At 27.8% G+C, this 20,479-nt stretch overlaps 1 protein-coding gene across 1 annotated transcript in view; it reads left to right on the forward strand.

Annotated features, from left to right (window-relative positions):
• LOC135139704 (tachykinin-like peptides receptor 86C) overlaps positions 1-20,479 on the forward strand; it is a 75,127-nt gene that overhangs the window by 39,175 nt on the left and 15,473 nt on the right. Inside the window, exons 5-7 of the mRNA XM_064070008.1 lie at positions 3,073-3,207; positions 3,296-3,373; positions 11,418-11,568. Of these exons, the coding sequence (XP_063926078.1) occupies positions 3,073-3,207; positions 3,296-3,373; positions 11,418-11,568 (364 nt within the window). The remainder of the gene's footprint in view (positions 1-3,072; positions 3,208-3,295; positions 3,374-11,417; positions 11,569-20,479) is intronic.

Genomic DNA, 20,479 nt, shown 5'->3' on the forward strand with positions numbered 1-20,479 from the left:
AAAAATTGAAAAAACGCAAAAGTGGAAAATCGAAAAATTGCCAATCGAAGAACTGAAGAAAGGAAAAATTTAATGAAAACGAAAAACTGTAATTCGAAATTTTGAAGAAATGAAAAATTGGACGTGAAATTGCAATTCAAAAAATTGAGAAATCTAAATACTGATGAAACAATCAAAAGTTGAAAAATTGAAAAACTGAAAACGTTAAAGATAGAAACTCGAAACGTTGCTTTGAAAGAAAAAATTGAAGAAGCGAAAATAGAAAAAAAAAGTTATAATGTCGAAAAGTTGAAAATTTGAAAATTTGTAAAAATAGAGAACAAAAAGAAAGGGAAAACAAAAATTGCACATCCAAAAATTGCAAAATCTAGAAAATAAAAAAATCAAAAGTTGAAAAATTGAAAAATATATTTATTTGAAGTCTTTGAGGGCAAACTTTCCAGAATTTCAGTGTTATTGTGGATTGCCTAAAGGATGGAATCTAGAACTTCTCATAAATCATCGAAAAATTAATAAATTCAAAAATTAAAAATTTGAAAAGTCAAATAAATGAAAAATGTTTAAAATCCAATAACTGAAAAATGAAGACATTCTAAAATGGTAACATTTTTTTAATTATTATTACTTTTTCACTCGTAATCTGAAAACTAGAAAAATTGCAAATCAAAAATTGGAGAGGAGAAAGACTAAAAAACATTGAAGAAACAAAAAAGGTGAAAAACTGGAAAATTGCGAACCGAAAAATTGGAGAAACTGAAAACTGAAAAAGCAAAAAGCTGAAAATATTGAAATTGAATAAACAAAAAATTATAAAAATCGAAAAATTGAATAAACGAAAAATTGAAAAAAATTTAAATTGAAAAATTAACAAATAAAATCGGAACAATGAAAAATCTAAACTTTGTAAAAATAAATAAAACATAAAACCAAAACCAAAAATTGAGGAAATGAAAAACTGAAGAAGCGAAAAATTGAAGCATTGAAAAACTAAAAATCGAGAGACTTACAAAACGAAAAAAAAAATGAACCGAAAAATCGGAAAGAAGGGAAAACGAATCGAATCGAAAAAGTGGAAAACTACAAAAATTGCGAATCAAAAATTGAAGAAACGACAAAACTGAAAAAACGAAGAACTCCAAAATCGAAAAAGTGTTAAAACGAAGAACTAAAAAAAAAATTGAAACATTGAAAAACCAAAAATCGAGAGGTTAAAAAATCGAAAAAAAAAGAATTGGAGAAACCAAAAATCGTACAATCGAAAAATTATAGAATCCTGGAAAGTGTCAAAAAACGCTGGCACTAAAAGATCGAAAAATTGAAAAATTAAAAATCGAAAACAAAATAAACGTTAAAGTCTATAATAATCGAAAAAAGAAAAAATTCTAAAATCGTAAAATTGAAAAAGAAAAAAAAATTTATTTTAATTACATACATACTTAAAATGGAAACTAGAAAAATTGCAAATCAAAAATTGAAGACACGAGAAACCGAATAATAGAGAAACTGAAAAATCTAAAACTGAAAAATCGAAAATCAAAAAATCTAAAAGTTGAAAAATCGAAAAATTTCAAAAATCCAAAAATTTAAAGAATAAAAAAATAAAAATCCCCAACGAAAAATTGAAGAATCAAAAATTGAAAAATTAAAAATCAAGAAATTCCAACAAACGAAAAAGTTTTAAAACGCAATAATTGAAAAATGGAAAAATTCTTAAATCGTAAAATTGAAAAAGCGAAAAATTTTTTAAATTATTACTATATATTTAAAATGGAAACTAAAAATATTGAAGAAACGAAAAATTAAGAAATATAAAATTTGAGAAACAAAAAAATTGAAAAATCCAATAAATTAAAAAATTTCACATTGAGAAAAGAAAAATTATAAAATCAGGCCACTGAAAAATCGAAAAATTGAAAAATAAAGAAAATAAAAACCGAAACGAAAAACTGCACATCGAAAAATTGAAGACATGAAAAATCCAAAAATAAAAAAATGAAAACTCGTGAAACTGCAAATCGAAAAATTGCAAATCCAGAATTCTAAACATTCAAAAGTTGTTCTAGATTTCAGAGATTTTTTAGGATGCCTTTGATTTCTATAATTTCAAATCTATTAAATCTACTAGAAGTCACACGAGTCATTCTGAAGTTTACGAACATCCTGAAATACTTGACGATCCTAAAAATACAAAAAATTTTGAAGATTTTAAGGAGCCTGTGATCTTAACGCTCACAATATAATAATTACAAAGATGTAATGTAGAACTTTCAATAATACGTTCCTAAATAAATCTGTGAATCCCTAAATTTTTTTAAGATCCTTGAGATTCAAAGAAATCTTACAAATGCCTATTTTTTATCCCTATTTCCAATGAAAATCATCGTATTGTAGAAATTCTAGGGATTGCAAAGTAACTAAAGGCTTCAGGGTTTACGAAATTTTCAAAATGCGAAATATACAGAAAATTTTAGGTGCTATAGATTACAAAGACTTTTTGTATTCCTGAGATTCTTATAATTTCAGAACCACTAAATATCCCAGAAAATAAAATATCCGGAAAATTGAAAAAATAAAGAAAACCGAAACGAAATATTGAAAAATTTTTGCAAAATTGGAAAAGTCAAAAATTGTAAAACTCGAAAAATTGCAAATCGAAAAAGTGAAGAAACAAAAAGAATAAAAATTGCAGAACTGATTTCTAGTCAAAAAAGCTGCTAGAATGAAATTGTGCCTCTTTCAATTTTCCTCTCACAGTTGTGCATTTCGCTTTAAAATAGTGCAGCAAAGACACACCACGTATACATGAAAAAGGCGACGTTTTAGTGAAACACAGCACATGCATTTGTCAGAAATGACATCCGCAAGCATCTCTAACACAAACTTTATTCGATCGCCTGCAAAGAATTTTAACTAACATAATATTTTTACAGCGAACACAGGCTCCTCGTACGTGTCGGGAAAAATGCGGATTCCGCTCAAATATTTAGAGCCACTTTGGATTAATTAAATTTGTCACTAGAGGAAAACAACACATTTTTACCTAGTAATTTAATCTCTGGTGTTCTTTAACAGGTATTTAGCCATCGTGCATCCCCTGCAACCCCGAATGTCAAAAAAATCCTCTCTCATCGCGATTACAGTTATTTGGTTGGCGAGCATGGCGGTGGCTTTTCCTTGTTTACTCTACTCGACTACAATAACCAACAAGTAAGTAACCAACTCATTAACACTTAGTCTAAATCTAGACGTTCACTAGGTATATCTTTGGCAATATTTTATAAAAGATCTCTTTCAGGTATAAAGGAAAAGAGCGCACTGGATGCATCCTAATCTGGCCAGACGGCAAAGTCGTAGGATCTCATTTCGACTTTGCGTGAGTACATGTCTTTATATTCCTTACGTCAACCCGCACCCCCTGCCTTTTATTTAATTTAATTAAACGCCGCAAAACTAACACAAAGAAAATATTGTGTTCGTGATGTTTTTGACGCACATTGTATTAAATTATAGACCATCAGGAAGATCACAGGCGCTTTGTCCTGTGTAAACACACCATTTCGAAAAGGGTCTAGTTTTGCTTTGTGGTTGTTTTAATGGAAAAACACATCTTTATCACGTTCTGATTACGCGGCGATCAATTCGTCAAATAATCCGGGTCCTGGAGCGTCGAGATAATAATTAGTGCAGGACGAAAATTGATGTCCTGGCAGAGTGTTGGTGACGGCGTCAGTTGGAATTTTATTCATTCTGAATGGGAAAAAAGTGCATCCTTGAGGGATAATTAATTTGAGCAGAGAAATGCACTCAATGCGTTAATTAATTTAGTTGTAGTTTGATTTTTATCTCTCTGGAATGCGTATTGTTTATTTCTGAATTTTGTTGTTTCATAAAATAGTTGCTAATTATACGGTGGTTTTAAATTCGAGTTATCTTATGGACTTTGTGGACACAGCTGAAGCGCCGAGAAACTTTGAAGCAATATTCGTAACTTATAAATTTGGACAAGATAAGCTTGTTGGCGACTTAAAGAAAACAACATTATTATTGTTATTATATTATGCAAGTGAAGCGCAATGATATTATGCATTATCTTTGCCTGCAGCGAAGCAATGTTATGCATATGATTAAAAAACAGGAAAAAAACCGGTCGATAGGTTTGCTATTACACCGTGTAGTTATAACGTGCATGAAATCAACGGAACGGGAGAACTAATTTACTGTGTAAATTGAATCAAAATAGCGTGTGATAGAAATATTTAATTGGAAATTTTATTTTTAAGTCAATTTTTCAAAATGAGATTTTGTGAAGTTTGGACTTTTTACAGCACCGTTGAAAATTATTTGAAGGAGCTTTTACAAATACAATTTTTTTAAAGTTTGAGTTTGAAAACGAATACCTCCAAGATCTTCATCCGAGCCCGTCAACACGCTTTTAATGTTTTAAAAATATGAGCGTAAAAATTAATACCCAAAAATCTCAGTTCGGAATCATTATCAGGCTCTATTTTTCGAATTAACTCGTCGAAATTTATACAAAAGCTCAATTTTTCATTGTAAAATTTTATAGGATTTTTGACTTTTTTCGAGCACGTCGAAAATTATCTAAAAGATTTTTTTTTAAATTACGACCTCCGATTTTTACCATTTTTCCAGAATTGCAAAAGTAGGAAAAATGACAATTTTTAGGAATAATTAAAAATTTCATTTGGAAAATGAATACCTGCATAATTCATTTTTCGATTTCTCGGTTTTCAAAATTTTGAATTTTAAAATTTTTCGGTTTTTGGGGTTTCAATTTTTGGATTTTTAATTTTCTCAATTTTTGACGTTCCTAAATTTTCAATTTTTCGATTTTGCAATTTCTCAATTTTTAGGTTTAGATTTTTCAGTTTTGAGATTTTTTAATTTCTCGATTCTTCAAATTTTTCTACCATTTTTCAATTTTTTGATTTCTATATTTTTTAATTTTTCGATTAATCATTTGTATGTTTCAATTTTTCTGTTTCAATTTTGAGATTTTTCAGTTTCTCGATTCTTCAAATTTTTCGTCCATTTTTCAACTATTCGATTTCTGTATTTTTTAATTTTTCGATTTTTAGATTTCTCATTTTGTCAAGTTTTTGATTTTTCAATTTTCCGCTTTTTGAATTTTTTAATTTTTCGATTTTTATTTGTCGATTTTATGATTTTTCAATTTTTCAAAGTTTTCTTGCATTTTTCAATTTTTCGATTTCTGGATTTTTTCAACTTTTAGATTCTTTGAATTTTTGTTCCATTTTTCAATTTTTCGATTTTTCACTTGTCGATTTTTAGGTTTCTCGATTTTTGAATTTTCCTATTTCAGTTTTTCGATTTTTTAGTTTCTCTATTCTTCAAATTTTTCTTCCATTTTCCAATTTCTCGATTTCTGTATTTTTCAACTTTTAGATTCTTTGAATTTTTGTTCCATTTTTCAATTTTTCGATTTCTGAATATTTTAATTTTTTGATTTCTGGATTCTTTAATTTTTCGATTTTTAGTTGTCGATTTTTAGATTTCTCAATTTTTCAATTTTTCTGTTTCAATTCTGAGATTTTTCAATTTTTCGATTCTTCAAAGTTTTCTTCCATGTTTCAATATTTGGATTTCTCGATTTTTGAATTTTTCGATTTTTCAATTTAATTGTTTCAGTTTTGCGATTTTCAATTTCTCCATTCTTCAAATTTTTCTTCTATTTTTCCTTTTTTTCGATTTCTGAATATTTTAATTTTTCAATTTTCCATTTGTCGATTTTTAGATTTCTCGATTTTTTAATTTTTCCATTTGCCATTTCTTCTGTTTCAGTTTCGCGATTTTTCAATTTCTCGATCCTTCACAGTTTTCTTCCATTTTTATTTTCGGATTTCTGGATTTTTTCATTTTTCAATTTTTTTGTTTCAGTTTTGAGATTTTTCAGTTTCTCAATTCTTCGAATTTTTCTTCAATTTTTCAATTTTTCGATTTCTGGATTCTTTAATTTTTCGATTTTTATTTGTCGATTTTTAGATTTTTCGATTTTTCAATTTTTCGATTTTTCAATTTTTTTGTTTCAGTTTTGAAATTTTGCAATTTTTCTCTTTCAATTTCGAGTTTTTTCATTCCTCGTTTCTTCAAATTTTTCTTCCATTTTTCAATTTTTCGATTTCTGGATTTTTTAATTTTTTGATTTTTCATTTGTCGATTTGTAGTTTTCTCGATTTTTCAATTGTTTGATTTTCCATTTATTCTGTTTCAGTTTTGCGATTTTTCAATTTCTCGATTCTTCAGTTTTCTTCCATTTTTCAATTTTTCGATTTCTGGAGTTTTTAATTTTTTGATTTTTCACTTTTTTCAATTTTCCTATTTCAGTTTTGCGATTTTCCAATTTCTCTATACTTCAAATTTTTCTTCAGTTTTACAATTTTTCGATTTCTGTATTTTTTAATTTTTCGATTTTTAGATTTCTCATTTCGTTAAGTTTTCGATTTTTCAATTTTTCGATTTCTGAATATTTTGATTTTTCAATTTTTCATTTGTCGATTTTTAGATTTCTCGATTTTTAAATTTTTCGATTTGCAATTTTTTCTGTTTCACTTTTGCGATTTTTCAATTTCTCGATCCTTCACATTTTTCTTCTATTTTTATTTTTCGATTTCTGGATTTTTTTGTTTTTCAGTTTTGAGATTTTTCAGTTTCTCGATTCTTCAAATTTTTCTTCCATTTTTCCAGTTTTTAATTTTTCAATTTTTCTGTTTCAATTTCGAGTTTTTTCATTCCTAGATTCTTTAAATTTTTCTTCCATTTTTCAATTTAACGATTTCTGCATTTTTTTAATTTTTTGATTTTTTATTTGTCGATTTGTAGATTTCTCGATTTTTCAACTGCGATTTTCCATTTATTCTATTTCAGTTTTGTGATTTTTCAATTTCTCGATTCTTCAGTTTTCTTCCATTTTTCAATTTTTCGATTTCTAGAGTTTTTGATTTTTCGATTTTCCATTTGTCGATTTTTAAATTTCTCTCTCGATTTTTCAATTTTACTGTTTCAATTTGGAGCTTTTTCATTTCTCAATTCTACAAATTTTTCTTCCATTTTTCAATTTTTCGATTTCTAGATTTTTTTATTTTTCGAATTTTCATTTGTCGATTTTTAGATATCTCGATTTTTCAATTTTTATGTTTCTGAGATTTTTCAGTTTCTCAATTCTTAAAATTTTTCTTCCATTTTTCAATTTTTGGATTTCTGGATTTTTTATTATTACGATTTTTCATTTGTCGATTTTTAGATTTCTCGTTTTCATTGTTTCGATTTTTCAAATTTTCTGTTTCAGTTTTGAGATTTTTCAATTCTCCAATCCTCTAATTTTTCATCCATTTTTCAATTTTTTGATTTATGAATTTTCTTGATTTTTCAATTTTTCAAGTTTTAAAACTTTGGATTTTTCAATTTCTTCATTTTTTATTTTTTTTTAATCTTAGAAATCTCTTAGAAATCTCAATATTTCGATTTTTCGACTTCTCGTTTTTTCAACTTTTGGAATTTTAAAATTTTTGATTTTTCAGTTTTGCGATTGTACAATTTTTCGATTTACAGAGATTTTCATGATTGGATTTTTTTATTGTTCAATTTTTCTATTTTTCGATTTTTTTAATTTTCAAATTTTCAATTGTCAACTATTCGATTTTCCAGTTTTGACCTATTTCAATTTCTTTATCTTTTGATTTTTCGATTTTTCGATTTTCGAATATATCATTTCAGTTTTGGAATTTTTCAGTTTCTCAATTTCTTCATTTTTAATTTTTTTTTATATTTAGAAATCTCAATATTTCGATTTTTCGACTTCTCGGTTTTTCAATTTTTGGAATTTTAAAGTTTTTGATTTTTCAATTGTACGGTTTTTAAATTTTACGATTTTACAATTTTTCTATTTCTCGATTTACAGAGATTTTCATGATTCGATTTTTTTATCGTTCAATTTTTCTATTTTTCGATTTTTTTCAGTTTCAAATTTTCAATTTTCAACTATTCGATTTTCCAGTTTTGGCCTATTTCAATTTCTTTATGATGGGTTTATTTTCCAACGGACAGGTGTCCATATAGATACAAAAATCTTACAGTTTAACAAATATATATATATATATATATATATATATATATACACTAACTAGCGCTTTATAATACATGTTACAAAAATTAAATATTTAGAACTGAGTATAATAGTCTATAATTTTATTCCTTAACCTACGATTCAATAAACTGTCGTTAAAAATATCAAATATATTACATATGCAATTATACAATCTAAGGCAATTTAACAGAGGAGAATTATAATGGTGAAATGTATTAGGAATACAATAAAAAAACGTAAGTGGCACTCTGCTCACTATCCTCGGCACAACTATTTTTATTTGACTAAGTATTTCATGACTATTAATTGAACCATTAAGAATTTTTTGAAGAAATGTTATGCTGGCTACGTTTCTTCTACTCAATAGAGATTTTTCATTCAGAATATTCAGGAGAACTTTTTGATTACAGTGTAATTCCGGATAACGCCCAAACATTTTAAAAAATAAAAATTTACAATATTTACGTAAGACATTCTCAAGAAGACTAACAAAAATCTGTTGTGCAGGACTCCATATACAACTACAGTACTCGAGTTTGGATCTCACTAACGAATAGAACAATAAACGAATGGAAAACATATTTTGTAAATCTGAGCTGTTACGTATGATGAATCCTAATAATTTTATAGCACTGTTAGTGACATATTCGATATGAGGTATAAACGATAGCTTTGAGTCAAAAACTACACCTAGATCTTTAAATTGAACACAACGTTTCAAAATTTTACCATTGATATTGTAGTGAAATATTATAGGCTGCATTTTTCTACTGAAGGACATTACATTGCATTTAGATGTATTAATAATAAGGCGGTTTATGGAACAGTAATTGAAAAATGAGTCAACATTATCTTGCAGGCTAAAACAGTCGGCATATGAACTAATAACATTAACGATCTTAAGGTCATCAGCATAAATATAAAATTTACAGTTGATGTTTTGATTTTTCGAGTTTCGAAAATATCATTTCAGTTTTGGAATTTTTCAGTTTCTCGATTTTTCAGTTTCTCGAATCCTCTAATTTTTCTTCCATTTTTCAATTTTTTGAATTATGAATTTTTTTGAATTTTCAATTTTTCGATATTTTGACTTCTTGGTTTTTCAATTTTTGGATTAAAATTTTTGATTTTTCAATTTTTCAATTTTACGGTTTTTAAATTTTGCGAATTTTTAAATTTTGGATTTTCGATTTCTCTATTTCTCGGTTTTTTGAATTTTTTATAGCCTTTCGATTTTAAAATTTTTCACTTTTTCGATTTTTTGATGTTCCGTTTTCTCGATTTTTCAAATTGTCGATATTTTAATTTTTCAAGTTTTAAAATTGTAGATTTTTCGATGTCTCGATTTTTTAAATTTTCGAATTTTTAATACATATTTTTCAGTATTTTGAAGTTTAGATTTCTCGATATTTAGATTTTTCGGCTTCCCAGTTTGAGATTTTTCAATTTTTCCATTTTTTTTCTCGACTTTCCAATTTTTAGATGTTTCTATTTTTCAATTTCTCGATTTCCCAATTTTTCGTCATTTCAGTTTTAGAATTTTTCAAATTCTCAATTTTTCGGTTTTTGAATATGACATTTTACGAAATTTTTTAGTTTTTCTACTTTTCAGGAATCGCCAAAATTGAATATAGTAATTTTTAGAATTTTGGAATTATCTTGCCAAAATTCCACGAATTTTGGAGAATTTGCAGACAACTTTTCTAAAAGGTCAATTTTTCAAAATGAAATTTTATGAAAATTTTGTATTTTTTCTTCGGAAATTTCTACAATTTTTCAGAAAACGCCAAAATCAAATACGTCACTTTTAGAACAAACTAATAAATAATAATAAACTCATAGAGCTTTTCATAAAATCCAATTTTAGTTAAAATAACCTTCGACCAATTTTTCTGCTAAATTTGGCTTTCCATGAGTAACCAACTTCAAAGCTATCTCACCGTCACAGGCGAACAATCTTCTAAACTGTGTCAACATTTTCCTACACCATTAATTTTGACTGCAACTGACGCAAACCAGTAAATTCCTAAACGCAGCGACTTTTTTATTCGATAGTACACAAAAAGGAGACCGTTAATAGTCTGATTAATTAAAAAATCAGCTTTGACAAAAATTCCACATTACACACGAAAATCTCCTGTCAGCAACAACGCCAGCATCAAGCTTTGCACAAACAAAACGCTTTCACGACGAAAAAGCTCGATTATGTAAACGGTTCATTTGTTTTTGAAAGCGCAAAACTTCGGAGTTCCCTTTGCGTCATAGGGACTGCTTTATAGGTAGTGTTTTACGAGAAAAGCATCCCAAATAAATAAAGGCGTAAAAGGGTAGCAGAAACGTCGAAATATACCTCATCCTAATTAAAGTTTATTCCGACGAACAGCCAAAAGAGCAATTCATGTCTCAAATAACTTCCTGTCAGAAACACACTTTCAGTTAAATGAGGAACAAAAAAGACACGTGCGGTCGTCCAAGCGTTAGATGCAAATAAATCGGTAGGAGCTTTTTGAATCCAAAAGTGAAAGTCAAGTGGTTCAAACGAGTTCAGGATAATCTAATAACAAAGAGTCTTCCGAAGTAAGGAAGTCAGAAATGGGTTTAAAGTACCCTTGTATTTTATTCTTGACTTGGAAGCGATTAAGCACTAGGGACAAATCAATAACATCACATATATCTAACAATGTAGACGAGCATTAAGAAGCTTAGGACATTCGTTCCTACATAGAATAATAGTAAATCCACTCTGATGATTCCTGTTGTAGTCATGTCGATCTCCATTGTAGGACAAGCTTTCCAGACTGTCATATTTCATGATGAACGATTCAAATTTATCACCCCGATGATAACCTAATACTCTCCGATATTACTTTGATTTATGACTTATTGTCACCAGAACACCGCCCGACTGATCAAAAATAAAAGCAATACAATTTCTTTTAGTTACAACACAACTTCCATCCACCCTATAAAGTTTGACACCCCCCAATAAAAACATTATCAAAGAGAACGAACCCGAATAATGTCCCTAGTAAGTGAGTTATACGAAAAAGTGGCTTGACATCGCACAATCCTTGTTGATTGCATCGTGGAAAGCGAATTTCTGGTAGAAAACATCCACGTCTCGAACTCCGATCCATCTTGTTAAAGCACTTTCACACCCCCAGATACACCGAAGAGTCGCTGCCGCTTTTTCCGCTTCGTTTAATGATTTCTAAGGCGTTAGTTTTATGGCAATGAATGTTTTCCTCTTGTAAATAAAGTTTTGCTGAAATCTAATTGAGCTTTTTTTCAGATACCAGATGATATTCATAATAATAACGTACGTGATTCCTGTGACTTTGATGTCCTTTTCGTACACTATCATGGGTAAGGAGCTTTGGGGGTCGCGTTCAATAGGAGAAATGACGCAAAGGCAAATTGACTCAATTCGTTCGAAAAGAAAGGTGAGTATGTCGTTAATATCAATAAAACGGCAATTAGTCGACCTCTATAAATAAAACATTCCGAGCGTACCACCTTTTTCATTAGTATAGTTGACACGTAGAAGCTTTCCGTTTCAGTTAACAAGGAGCACGTACTTGCGAACAAAAGCTCTATTTCCAAAGAACACGAGCTTAATCGTGTCGTTTTTTTAATAAATGGGTTTTAAATTGTATAAAGTAACGTTTAAGGCAGCGGTTGGAAGTAAACCAATTAAAAATAATTCAATTGTTTAGCACAGAATTTGTTAAGAAACGAGAACCATAGTATGCAAAAGCTCTTCATCAATTTAAGGGTGAGCTAAAGCATATTCCATCATATAAACTTCTGCCAAGTTTTTTTCTTATTGTCGAAATAACTCAACACATACTAAGAAAAAAAAGGCAAATTGTAGCCCCGCCCACCCACCCTATCTCAATTGTGATGATTTTTTTTATTCGTCGTGAGCCAAGACGGAGCTTAACTGCAAAATCCTACGAGAAATTAAAAACATGTTTTGTTCAAAGAATACTGTGTGTATTAAGAAAAAATTAAAACCAAAAATTAAGCCTCATCCACACCTCCCTTGATGTAAATAGCAATGAAATTTTCATTCGTTGGCAGACCTAGGGGCGGAGCTTAATTGCAAAAATGTACCATTTTAAACGTATTTTAATGAATAAAAAAACCATCACAATGGAGACTGGGTGGGTGGGCGGGGTTTATATTTTGCCGTTTTTTTTCTTAATATATTTAGTATTTTTTGAACAACACGATACTCAAAAACATGTTTTTAATTTCTTACAAAGAATAAGTATTTTGCAGTTAAGCTCACAATTGAGATAGGGCGGGTGGGCGGGCTTATATTTTTACATATGAAACCGAAACATCAAAAAATCGAAAAAAAAGAAAATTAAAAAACAAAAGATTGTGATATCAGAAAATTATAAAATTGAAGAAGAGAGAACAACGAAAAATTGTGATGTCAAAAATTGTAAAATCCAACAATTAAAAATCCAGAAAAAGAAACTTTGAAAAACTACAATTCTTGATTTTTCAATTGAGAAACTGAAAAATAAAAAAAATGAGAACTTATTATAACGAAAATTGCAAAATCCAAAAATTATAAATCGAATAATTGAAAAATTTGGAAGTCGAGAAAGTCAAAAATTGAAAAATTCAAAGTTGAAAAAAATATCTGAAACCGAAAAATCGACAAAAAAAAGAAAATGAAAAATTGAACAATCAAAAATTGTAAAATTGCGAAATTGAGAAATAAAAGTCAAGAACTTGAACAACTGAAGAAACGAAAAATTGAACAATCGAAAAATTAAAAACTGAGAAACCAAAAAATCGAAAAAAAACAAAAATTGAACAATCCAAAATTGCAAAATTGCAAAATTCTTACGGAGACACCGAAGAAACAAAAAATTGAAAAATTTGGAAGTGAAGTATTTGAACAATTGAAAAAAAAAATTAAGACGCCCAAACAATCAAACAAGGGAAAATTGAAAAATGGAAGAAAATGGAAAAGCGAAAAATTGTGATATCTAAAAATTGGAAAACGGACCAACTAAATACATAAGTAGTTGAAAATCCAGAAAATGAATAATTGTAAAATTGTAAACCTGGGAAATTGAAAAATTAAAATTTGAGAAACTGAAAAATAAAAACAAATGAGAAATTATAACGAAAATTGCAAAATCCAAAAATTACAAATCAAATAGTTCAAGAAACGAACAATTGAAAAATTTGGAAGTCGAGAAAGTCAAAAATTGAAAAATCCAAAGTTGAAAAAAAAATTATGAAACCTGAACATTGCAAAATCGAAAAAAAAAAGAAAATGAAAAAACAAAATACCAAAAAATTATAAAATTGTAGAAAAGGGAAAATGGAAAATTGAAAAATCAAAAATTGTAAAATTGAGAAATTGATAAATAAAAATCAAGAACTTGATCAACTGAAGAAACGAAAAAGTGAACAATCGAAAAATTAAAAACTGAGAAACCAAAAAATCGAAAAAAAAAACAAAAATTGAACAATCCAAAATTGCAAAATTGAAAAATTCTAACGGAGACACCGAAGAAACAAAAAATTGAAAAATTTAGAAGTGAAGTACCTATTTGAAAAATTGAAAAAAAATTATGACGCCCAAACATTCAGACAAGGGAAAATTGAAAAATGAAAGAAAATGGAAAAGCGAAAAACTGTGATATCTAAAAATTGGAAAACGGACAAACTAAATACATAAGTAATTAAAAATCCAGAAAAAGAATAATTGTAAAATCAAAAATTGTAAACCTGGGAAATTGAAAAATTAAAATTTGAGAAACTGAAAAATAAAAACAAATGAGAAATTATAACGAAAATTGTAAAATCCAAAAATTACAAATCAAATAGTTCAAGAAACGAACAATTGAAAAATTTGGAAGTCGAGAAAGTCAAAAATTGAAAAATCCAAAGTTGAAAAAAAAGTTATGGAATCGAAACATCGAAAAATCGAAAAAAAAAAGAAAATGAAAAAACAAAATACCAAAAAATTATAAAATTGAAGAAAAGGGAAAATGGAAAATTGAAAAATCAAAAATTGTAAAATTGAGAAATTGAGAAATAAAAATCAAGAACTTGAACAACTGGAGAAACGAAAAATTGAACAATCGAAAAATTAAAAACTGAGAAACCAAAAAATCGAAAAGAAAACAAAAATTGAACAATCCAAAATTGCAAAATTGAAATTTTCTAACGGAGACACCGAAGAAACAAAAAATTGAAAAAAAAATTATGACGCCCAAATATTCAAACAAAGGAAAATTGAAAAATGAAAGAAAATGAAAAAGCGAAAAATTGTGATATCTAAAAATTGGAAAACGGACAAACTAAATACATAAGTAATTAAAAATCCAGAAAATGAATAATTGTAAAATCAAAAATTGTAAATCTGGGAAATTGAAAAATTAAAATTTGAGAAACTGAAAAATAAAAAAAATGAGAAATTATAACGAAAATTGCAAACTCCAAAAATTACAAATCAAATAGTTCAAGAAACGAACAATTGAAAAATTTGGAAATCCATAAAGTCAAAAATTGAAAAATCCAAAGTTGAAAAAACAATGAAACCGGAACATCGAAAAACCGAAAAAAAAAGAAAATGAAAAAACAAAATACCAAAAAATTATTAAATTGAAGAAAAGAGAAAAATGAAAAATTGGGATGTCAAAAAATGTAAAATCGAATAACTGAATAATTAAAAATCTAGAAAATGAAACACTGAAAAATTACAATTCTTGATTTTTCAATTGAGAAACTGAAAAATAAAAAAAATGAGAAATTGTTATAACGAAAATTGAAAAATCCAAAAATTACAAATCGAATAATTGAAGAAACGATCAATTGAAAATTTTGGAAGTTGAGAAAATCAAAAACTGAAAAATCCAAAGTTGAAAAAATATCTGAAACTGAAAAATCGAAAAAAAAAGAAAATGAAAAATCAAAAATTGTAAAATTGAGAAACTGAGAAATAAAAGTCAAGAACTTAAACAACTGAAGAAACGAAAAATTGAACAATCGAAAAATTAAAAACTGAGAAACCAAAAAATCGGAAGAAAACAAAAATTGAACAGTCCAAAATTGCAAAATTGAAAAATTCTAAAAAATCAAAATCAAGAACTTGAACTGAAGAAACGAAAAATTAGAAACTGAGACACAAAAAATCGCAAAAAAAAAAACAAAAATTGAACAATCGAAAATTGGTTGCAACATCCATATTTCCCTATACAAATTTACCATTTTCTCGACCTTTCGTGACTCCTAGAGTACGAAGAAATAGGTCTCCCGTTTCCGTCTGTCTGTCTGTCTGTATGTCTGCCAATTTTTGTTGGATGTTTTTGAGTTGTCGGGGCGGACTGCCCTCATTGCCACCCGTTTACGCTACCACTGATTTCATTGACTTGTTGTATTTACTAGGAAATGAAAATTGAATTATATTTTGTCAAGTGGTCCAATTTATGCTTAAAAAATTCAAAATGGCCCCACCCACCCACCCGATTTTTTTTCGGTCATTCTGGACGAAAAGTGCATTTTATATTGAACAACAGTGGAATCTAAACAAAAAGCTAAAACTAAACCCACCCATCTTCGCTGTTGAATTTCATCGGCTTATTTGATTAAATGGAAATTGAATTTTATTTTGTCGTGGGCCGAATCTGCTTATAAAAATTCAAGATGAAGACTGAATTTTACTGCGTCAAGTAGCGAACTAGGTTTAAAAATATCAAAATAATCTTCTACGACACAGTTAAAACTGATTTAATATTCAGAAGTTTATTACCTCCAACGTAAAAATAAACATACTTTTAAAGTAAGGTTCGCCAAATAGTGAACAGTGTTTCCAAAAGTGCTTATTGATGAAGCCTGTTTCATGGAAACTCTGTTCTTTCAAGCAAGCAATCCAAAGATCAGGGTTAAAAATTATTTTAACTAAAATTATAAGCAGTTTATTGCAATCAATAAACAGAAAGATAATGTTCACTATTTGACGGGCTCTACTTTAAACGTCATTTACGTTTTGCCGCTACAGAAACTCTTGAATTAAACTTTTCAAACGGCTCAAGTTCAGCTGGAATAATAAATCTCGTGATCTATTTATTACTTAAAAAAAAACACAAACCTTTTAACCACTTTAATCCTATTTTTCAAAAGTTTGGTATATTTTCTCAAACAGAATGAAAATTCAGCACAATTCTTAAAATATTAAAATTTTCTGTAAATTCTAACAAATGCACAGCTCATATAAAATAATTTCACTCTTGTTTGTCACAAAATATTATGTTTCTCGAGATGAGATTCGTCTCTAATTAAGAGCCAATGAAATTAATCACTCATGTTATTGGTTGTGGATTTTATATTGACAAGCAATAGAAAAATAGGTAAAAATTAAAACTGACTCCACCCACCTCCGAATCTGCATTTCATTGGCTTGTTGTATTTACTATGAGATGAAGATTGAATTATATTTTGTCAAGTGGTCTAATTTATGCTTAAAGAAATTCCAAATGACCCCACCCACCCGGTTCTCTTTCTGATCAGTCATTTTATTGGACAAAAAAGAGGATTTTCTAGTGATAATCATTAGAATCTAGACAAGAGAGGTAAAACTAATCCCACCCACCACCGTTTTCGAATTTTGTTGTTTTTTTTTTATTAGATGAAGACTGAAGAATTAGGCTTAAAAAATCAAAGTGCCCCCGCCCACCCACCCGGTTTTTTTTTGTCACATTTTATTGAACTAAAAAAAAATTGGGGATTTGAGAAATCAAAACATCGAAAAAACAAGAAATCAAGAAATGGGAAAATAAAAAAATTAATAATTCAAAAAGTTGAAAATTCCGAAAGTTGAAAAATCAAGAAATCGGAAAATCGAAATATTGAGAAACCGAAAAACTGAAAAATCGAAAAATTGAAAAACCATAATAAAACCGAGAAGTCAAAACATCGAAAGATCAAAAAATGAAAAAATTAAAAAATCGAGAAATCCCAAAATTAAAATTTCGAAAAACTGGAAAAAGTCGAAAAATCGAAAATTTAAAAATCGAACAATTGAATTGGAAAATCGAAGATTAAGAGTTTGAAAAACTGACAAATTGAAAAATTGGGAGGTTGACAAATCGAAACATGGAAAATTCAAGGAATCAAAAAATGGGAAAATCAAAAAATCGGCAATTAGAAAAGTCGAAAAATCGATAAGCTGAAAAATCGAGAAATCGAAATATTGAATAATCGAAAAATTGAAAAATTGGAAAATCAAAATAGAAAAACTGAAAAACCGAAAAGATTATAACCGAGAAGTCAAAACATCGAAAGATGAGCAATCCAAATATCCAAAATTAAAAAAATTGAAAATCGAGAAGTCAAAAAAGTCGAAATCTTGAAAACTTCCGAAACTGAAATTGTAAATCGAAAAATTTGAAAAACAAAAAATCCCAAAACTGAAAGTTCGAAAAACTGGAAATGGAGAAGTCAAGAAATCGAAAATTTAAAAAATCTTAAAATTCAATTGAAAAATCTAAAATTGAATGATTGAAAAATTGAAAAATCGAAAAATATGGAAGTTGAGAAATCGAAACATCGAAAATTCATGAAATCAAGAATTGGGACAATCAAAAAATCGATAAATCGAAAAGTTGAAAAATCGAGAAAAATCACAAAATTGTAAATCGAAAAATTGAAAAATCAAAAAATGCGAAAAGTGTCTCCTCGAAAAACTTGAAATCGAAAAATCAAAAAATCGAAAAATCAAAAAATTCTAAATTTAAAAATCGAAAAAATGAGAAGTTGAGACATTGAAACATCGAAAATTTAAGAAATTAAGAAATGAGAAAACAAAAAAATCCATAAATCGAAAAGTCGAAAAATCGAGAAACTGAGAAATCGATAAACCGAAAAATCAAAAACTTCGAAATGCCAAAAATCAAAAATTGAAAAATCGAGAAATCAAAAAATCGAAAATTCGAAATATTGAGAAATTTACACATGAAAATATCAAGGAATTGGAAAATTGAAAAACTGAAAAACTGAAAAATCGGAATGTCAAAATTGAAAAATCAAAATCATAAAAAAATAGAAAATGAAAAATCGAGAAATCAAATAATCAGAAAGTTGAAAAAATCGAAATATTGGAAAATTCCAAAGCTGAAACCTCGAAAACCTGGAAAGCGAGAAGTCAAAAAAAATGATAATTGAAAAAATCAAAACATTGAATTGGAACATTGAAAATTAAAAGATCAGAATTCGCAAGTGGAAAAATCGAAAATTCGAAATATTGAGAAATCGAAACAAAAACATCAAGAAATTAGAAAGTCGAATCGAAATAATCCAAAATGGAAAAATTAAAAAGTGAATAATTGAAAAATTTAATATTTAAAAAATCGGTAAAACAAAAAATTGAAAAGTCGAAAAAAGCACAATTAAAAAATGAAAACATCGAAATCTCGCTAATCGAGAAATAGAAAAATTGAAAAATCGAAAAATCAAAAAATCGGAAAATCGAAAAATCGAAATATTGAAAATTTCCATAAACTAAAACTTCGAACAGCTGGAAATAGAAAAGAAAAAAAAGGATTTTTTAGTGATAATCATTGGCATCTATTCAAAAACTAATCTCACCCACCACCGCTTTCGAATTTCATTGTTCCTTCCCAACCACCCGGTTTTTTTTTGGTCACTCATTTTATTGAACTAAAAAAAAATGGGGAGTTGAGAAATCAAAAGATCGAAAAAACAAGAAATCAAGAAATGGGAAAATAAAAAAATCAATAATTCGAAAAGTCGAAAATTCTGAAAGTTGAAAAAACAAGAAATCGGAAAATATATAGAAATATTGAGAAACCAAAAAACTGAAAAATCGAAAAAACAAAGTTGAAAAATTGAAAAACCATAAAGTTAAAACCGAGAAGTCAAAACATCAAAAGATCTATTAATCGAAACATCAAAAAATTGAAAAATTGAAAAATCGAGAAATCCCAAAACTAAAACTTCGAAAAACTGGAAATCGAAAAGGAGAAAAATCGAAAATTTAAAAAATCGAAAAATTGAATTGGAAAATCGAAAATTAAGAGTTTGAAAAACTGACAAATTGAAAAATTGGGAGGTTGAGAAATCGAAACATCGAAAATTCAAGGAATCAAAAAATAGGAAAGTCAAAAAATCGACAATTCGAAAAGTCGAAAAATTGAAAAATTGGAAAATCAAAATAAAACAACTGAAAAACCGAAAAGATTAAAACCGAGAAGTCAAAACATCGAAAGATCGAGCAATCCAAATATCCAAAATTAGAAAAATTGAAACATCGAGAAGTCAAAAAATCGGTAAGTCAAAAAAGTCGAAATCTTGAAAAGTTCCGAAGCTGAAATATAGTAAAATTGTAAATCGAAAAATTTGAAAATCAAAAAATCCCAAAACTGAAAGTTCGAAAAACTGGAAATCGAGAAGTCGAGAAATCGAAAATTTAAAAAATCGCAAAATTGAATTGAAAAATCTAAAATCGAAACATCGAAAGTTCATGAAATCAAGAATTGGGAAAAAATCGATAAATCGAAAAGTCGAAAAATCGAGAAGCTGAAAAATCGAGAATCCGAAATATTGTAAAACCGGAAAATTGAAAAAGTGAAAAACCGAGAAGTCGAAACATCGAAAGATCGAGCAATCGACACATCAAAAAATAGAAAAATTGACCAATCGAGAAATCAAAAAATTGGAAAGTCAAAAAAATCGAAATATTGAAAAATTCCGAAACAGAAATATCATAAAATTGTAAATCAAAAAATTGAAAAACCAAAAAAGCGAAAACTGCCTCCTCGAAAAACTAGAAATCGAAAAGTCGAAAAATCTAAAATTTAAAAAATCGAAAAATTAAATTGGAAAATCGAAAATTAAGAGTTTGAAAAACTGACAAATTGGAAAATTGGGGGTTGAAAAATCGAAACATCGAAAAATCAAGGAATCAAAAAATGGGAAAATCAAAATATCGACAATTCGAAAAGTCGAAAAATCGATAAGCTGAAAAATCGAGAAATCGACATATTGAAAAACCGAAAAATTGAAAAATTGGAAAATCAAAATAGAAAAGCTGAAAAACCGAAAAGATTAAAACCGAGAAGTCAAAACATCGAAAGATCGAGCAATCCAAATATCCAAAATTAGAAAAATTGAAAAATCGAGAAGTCAAAAAATCAGAAAGTCAAAAAAGTCGAAATCTTGAAAACTTCCGAAGCTGAAATATCGTAGAATTGTAAATCGAAAGTGGAAAACTCGAGAAATCAAAAAATCGAAAATTCGAAATATTGGGAAATTTACACATGAAAACATTAAGAAATCGGAAAATTAAAAAACTGAAAAACG

This window comes from Zophobas morio, unplaced genomic scaffold (assembly GCF_036711695.1).
Source record: "Zophobas morio isolate AGI-343-1 ecotype UQ-CSIRO unplaced genomic scaffold, CSIRO_AGI_Zmor_V1 ptg000033l, whole genome shotgun sequence".
NCBI lineage: Eukaryota > Metazoa > Arthropoda > Insecta > Coleoptera > Tenebrionidae > Zophobas > Zophobas morio.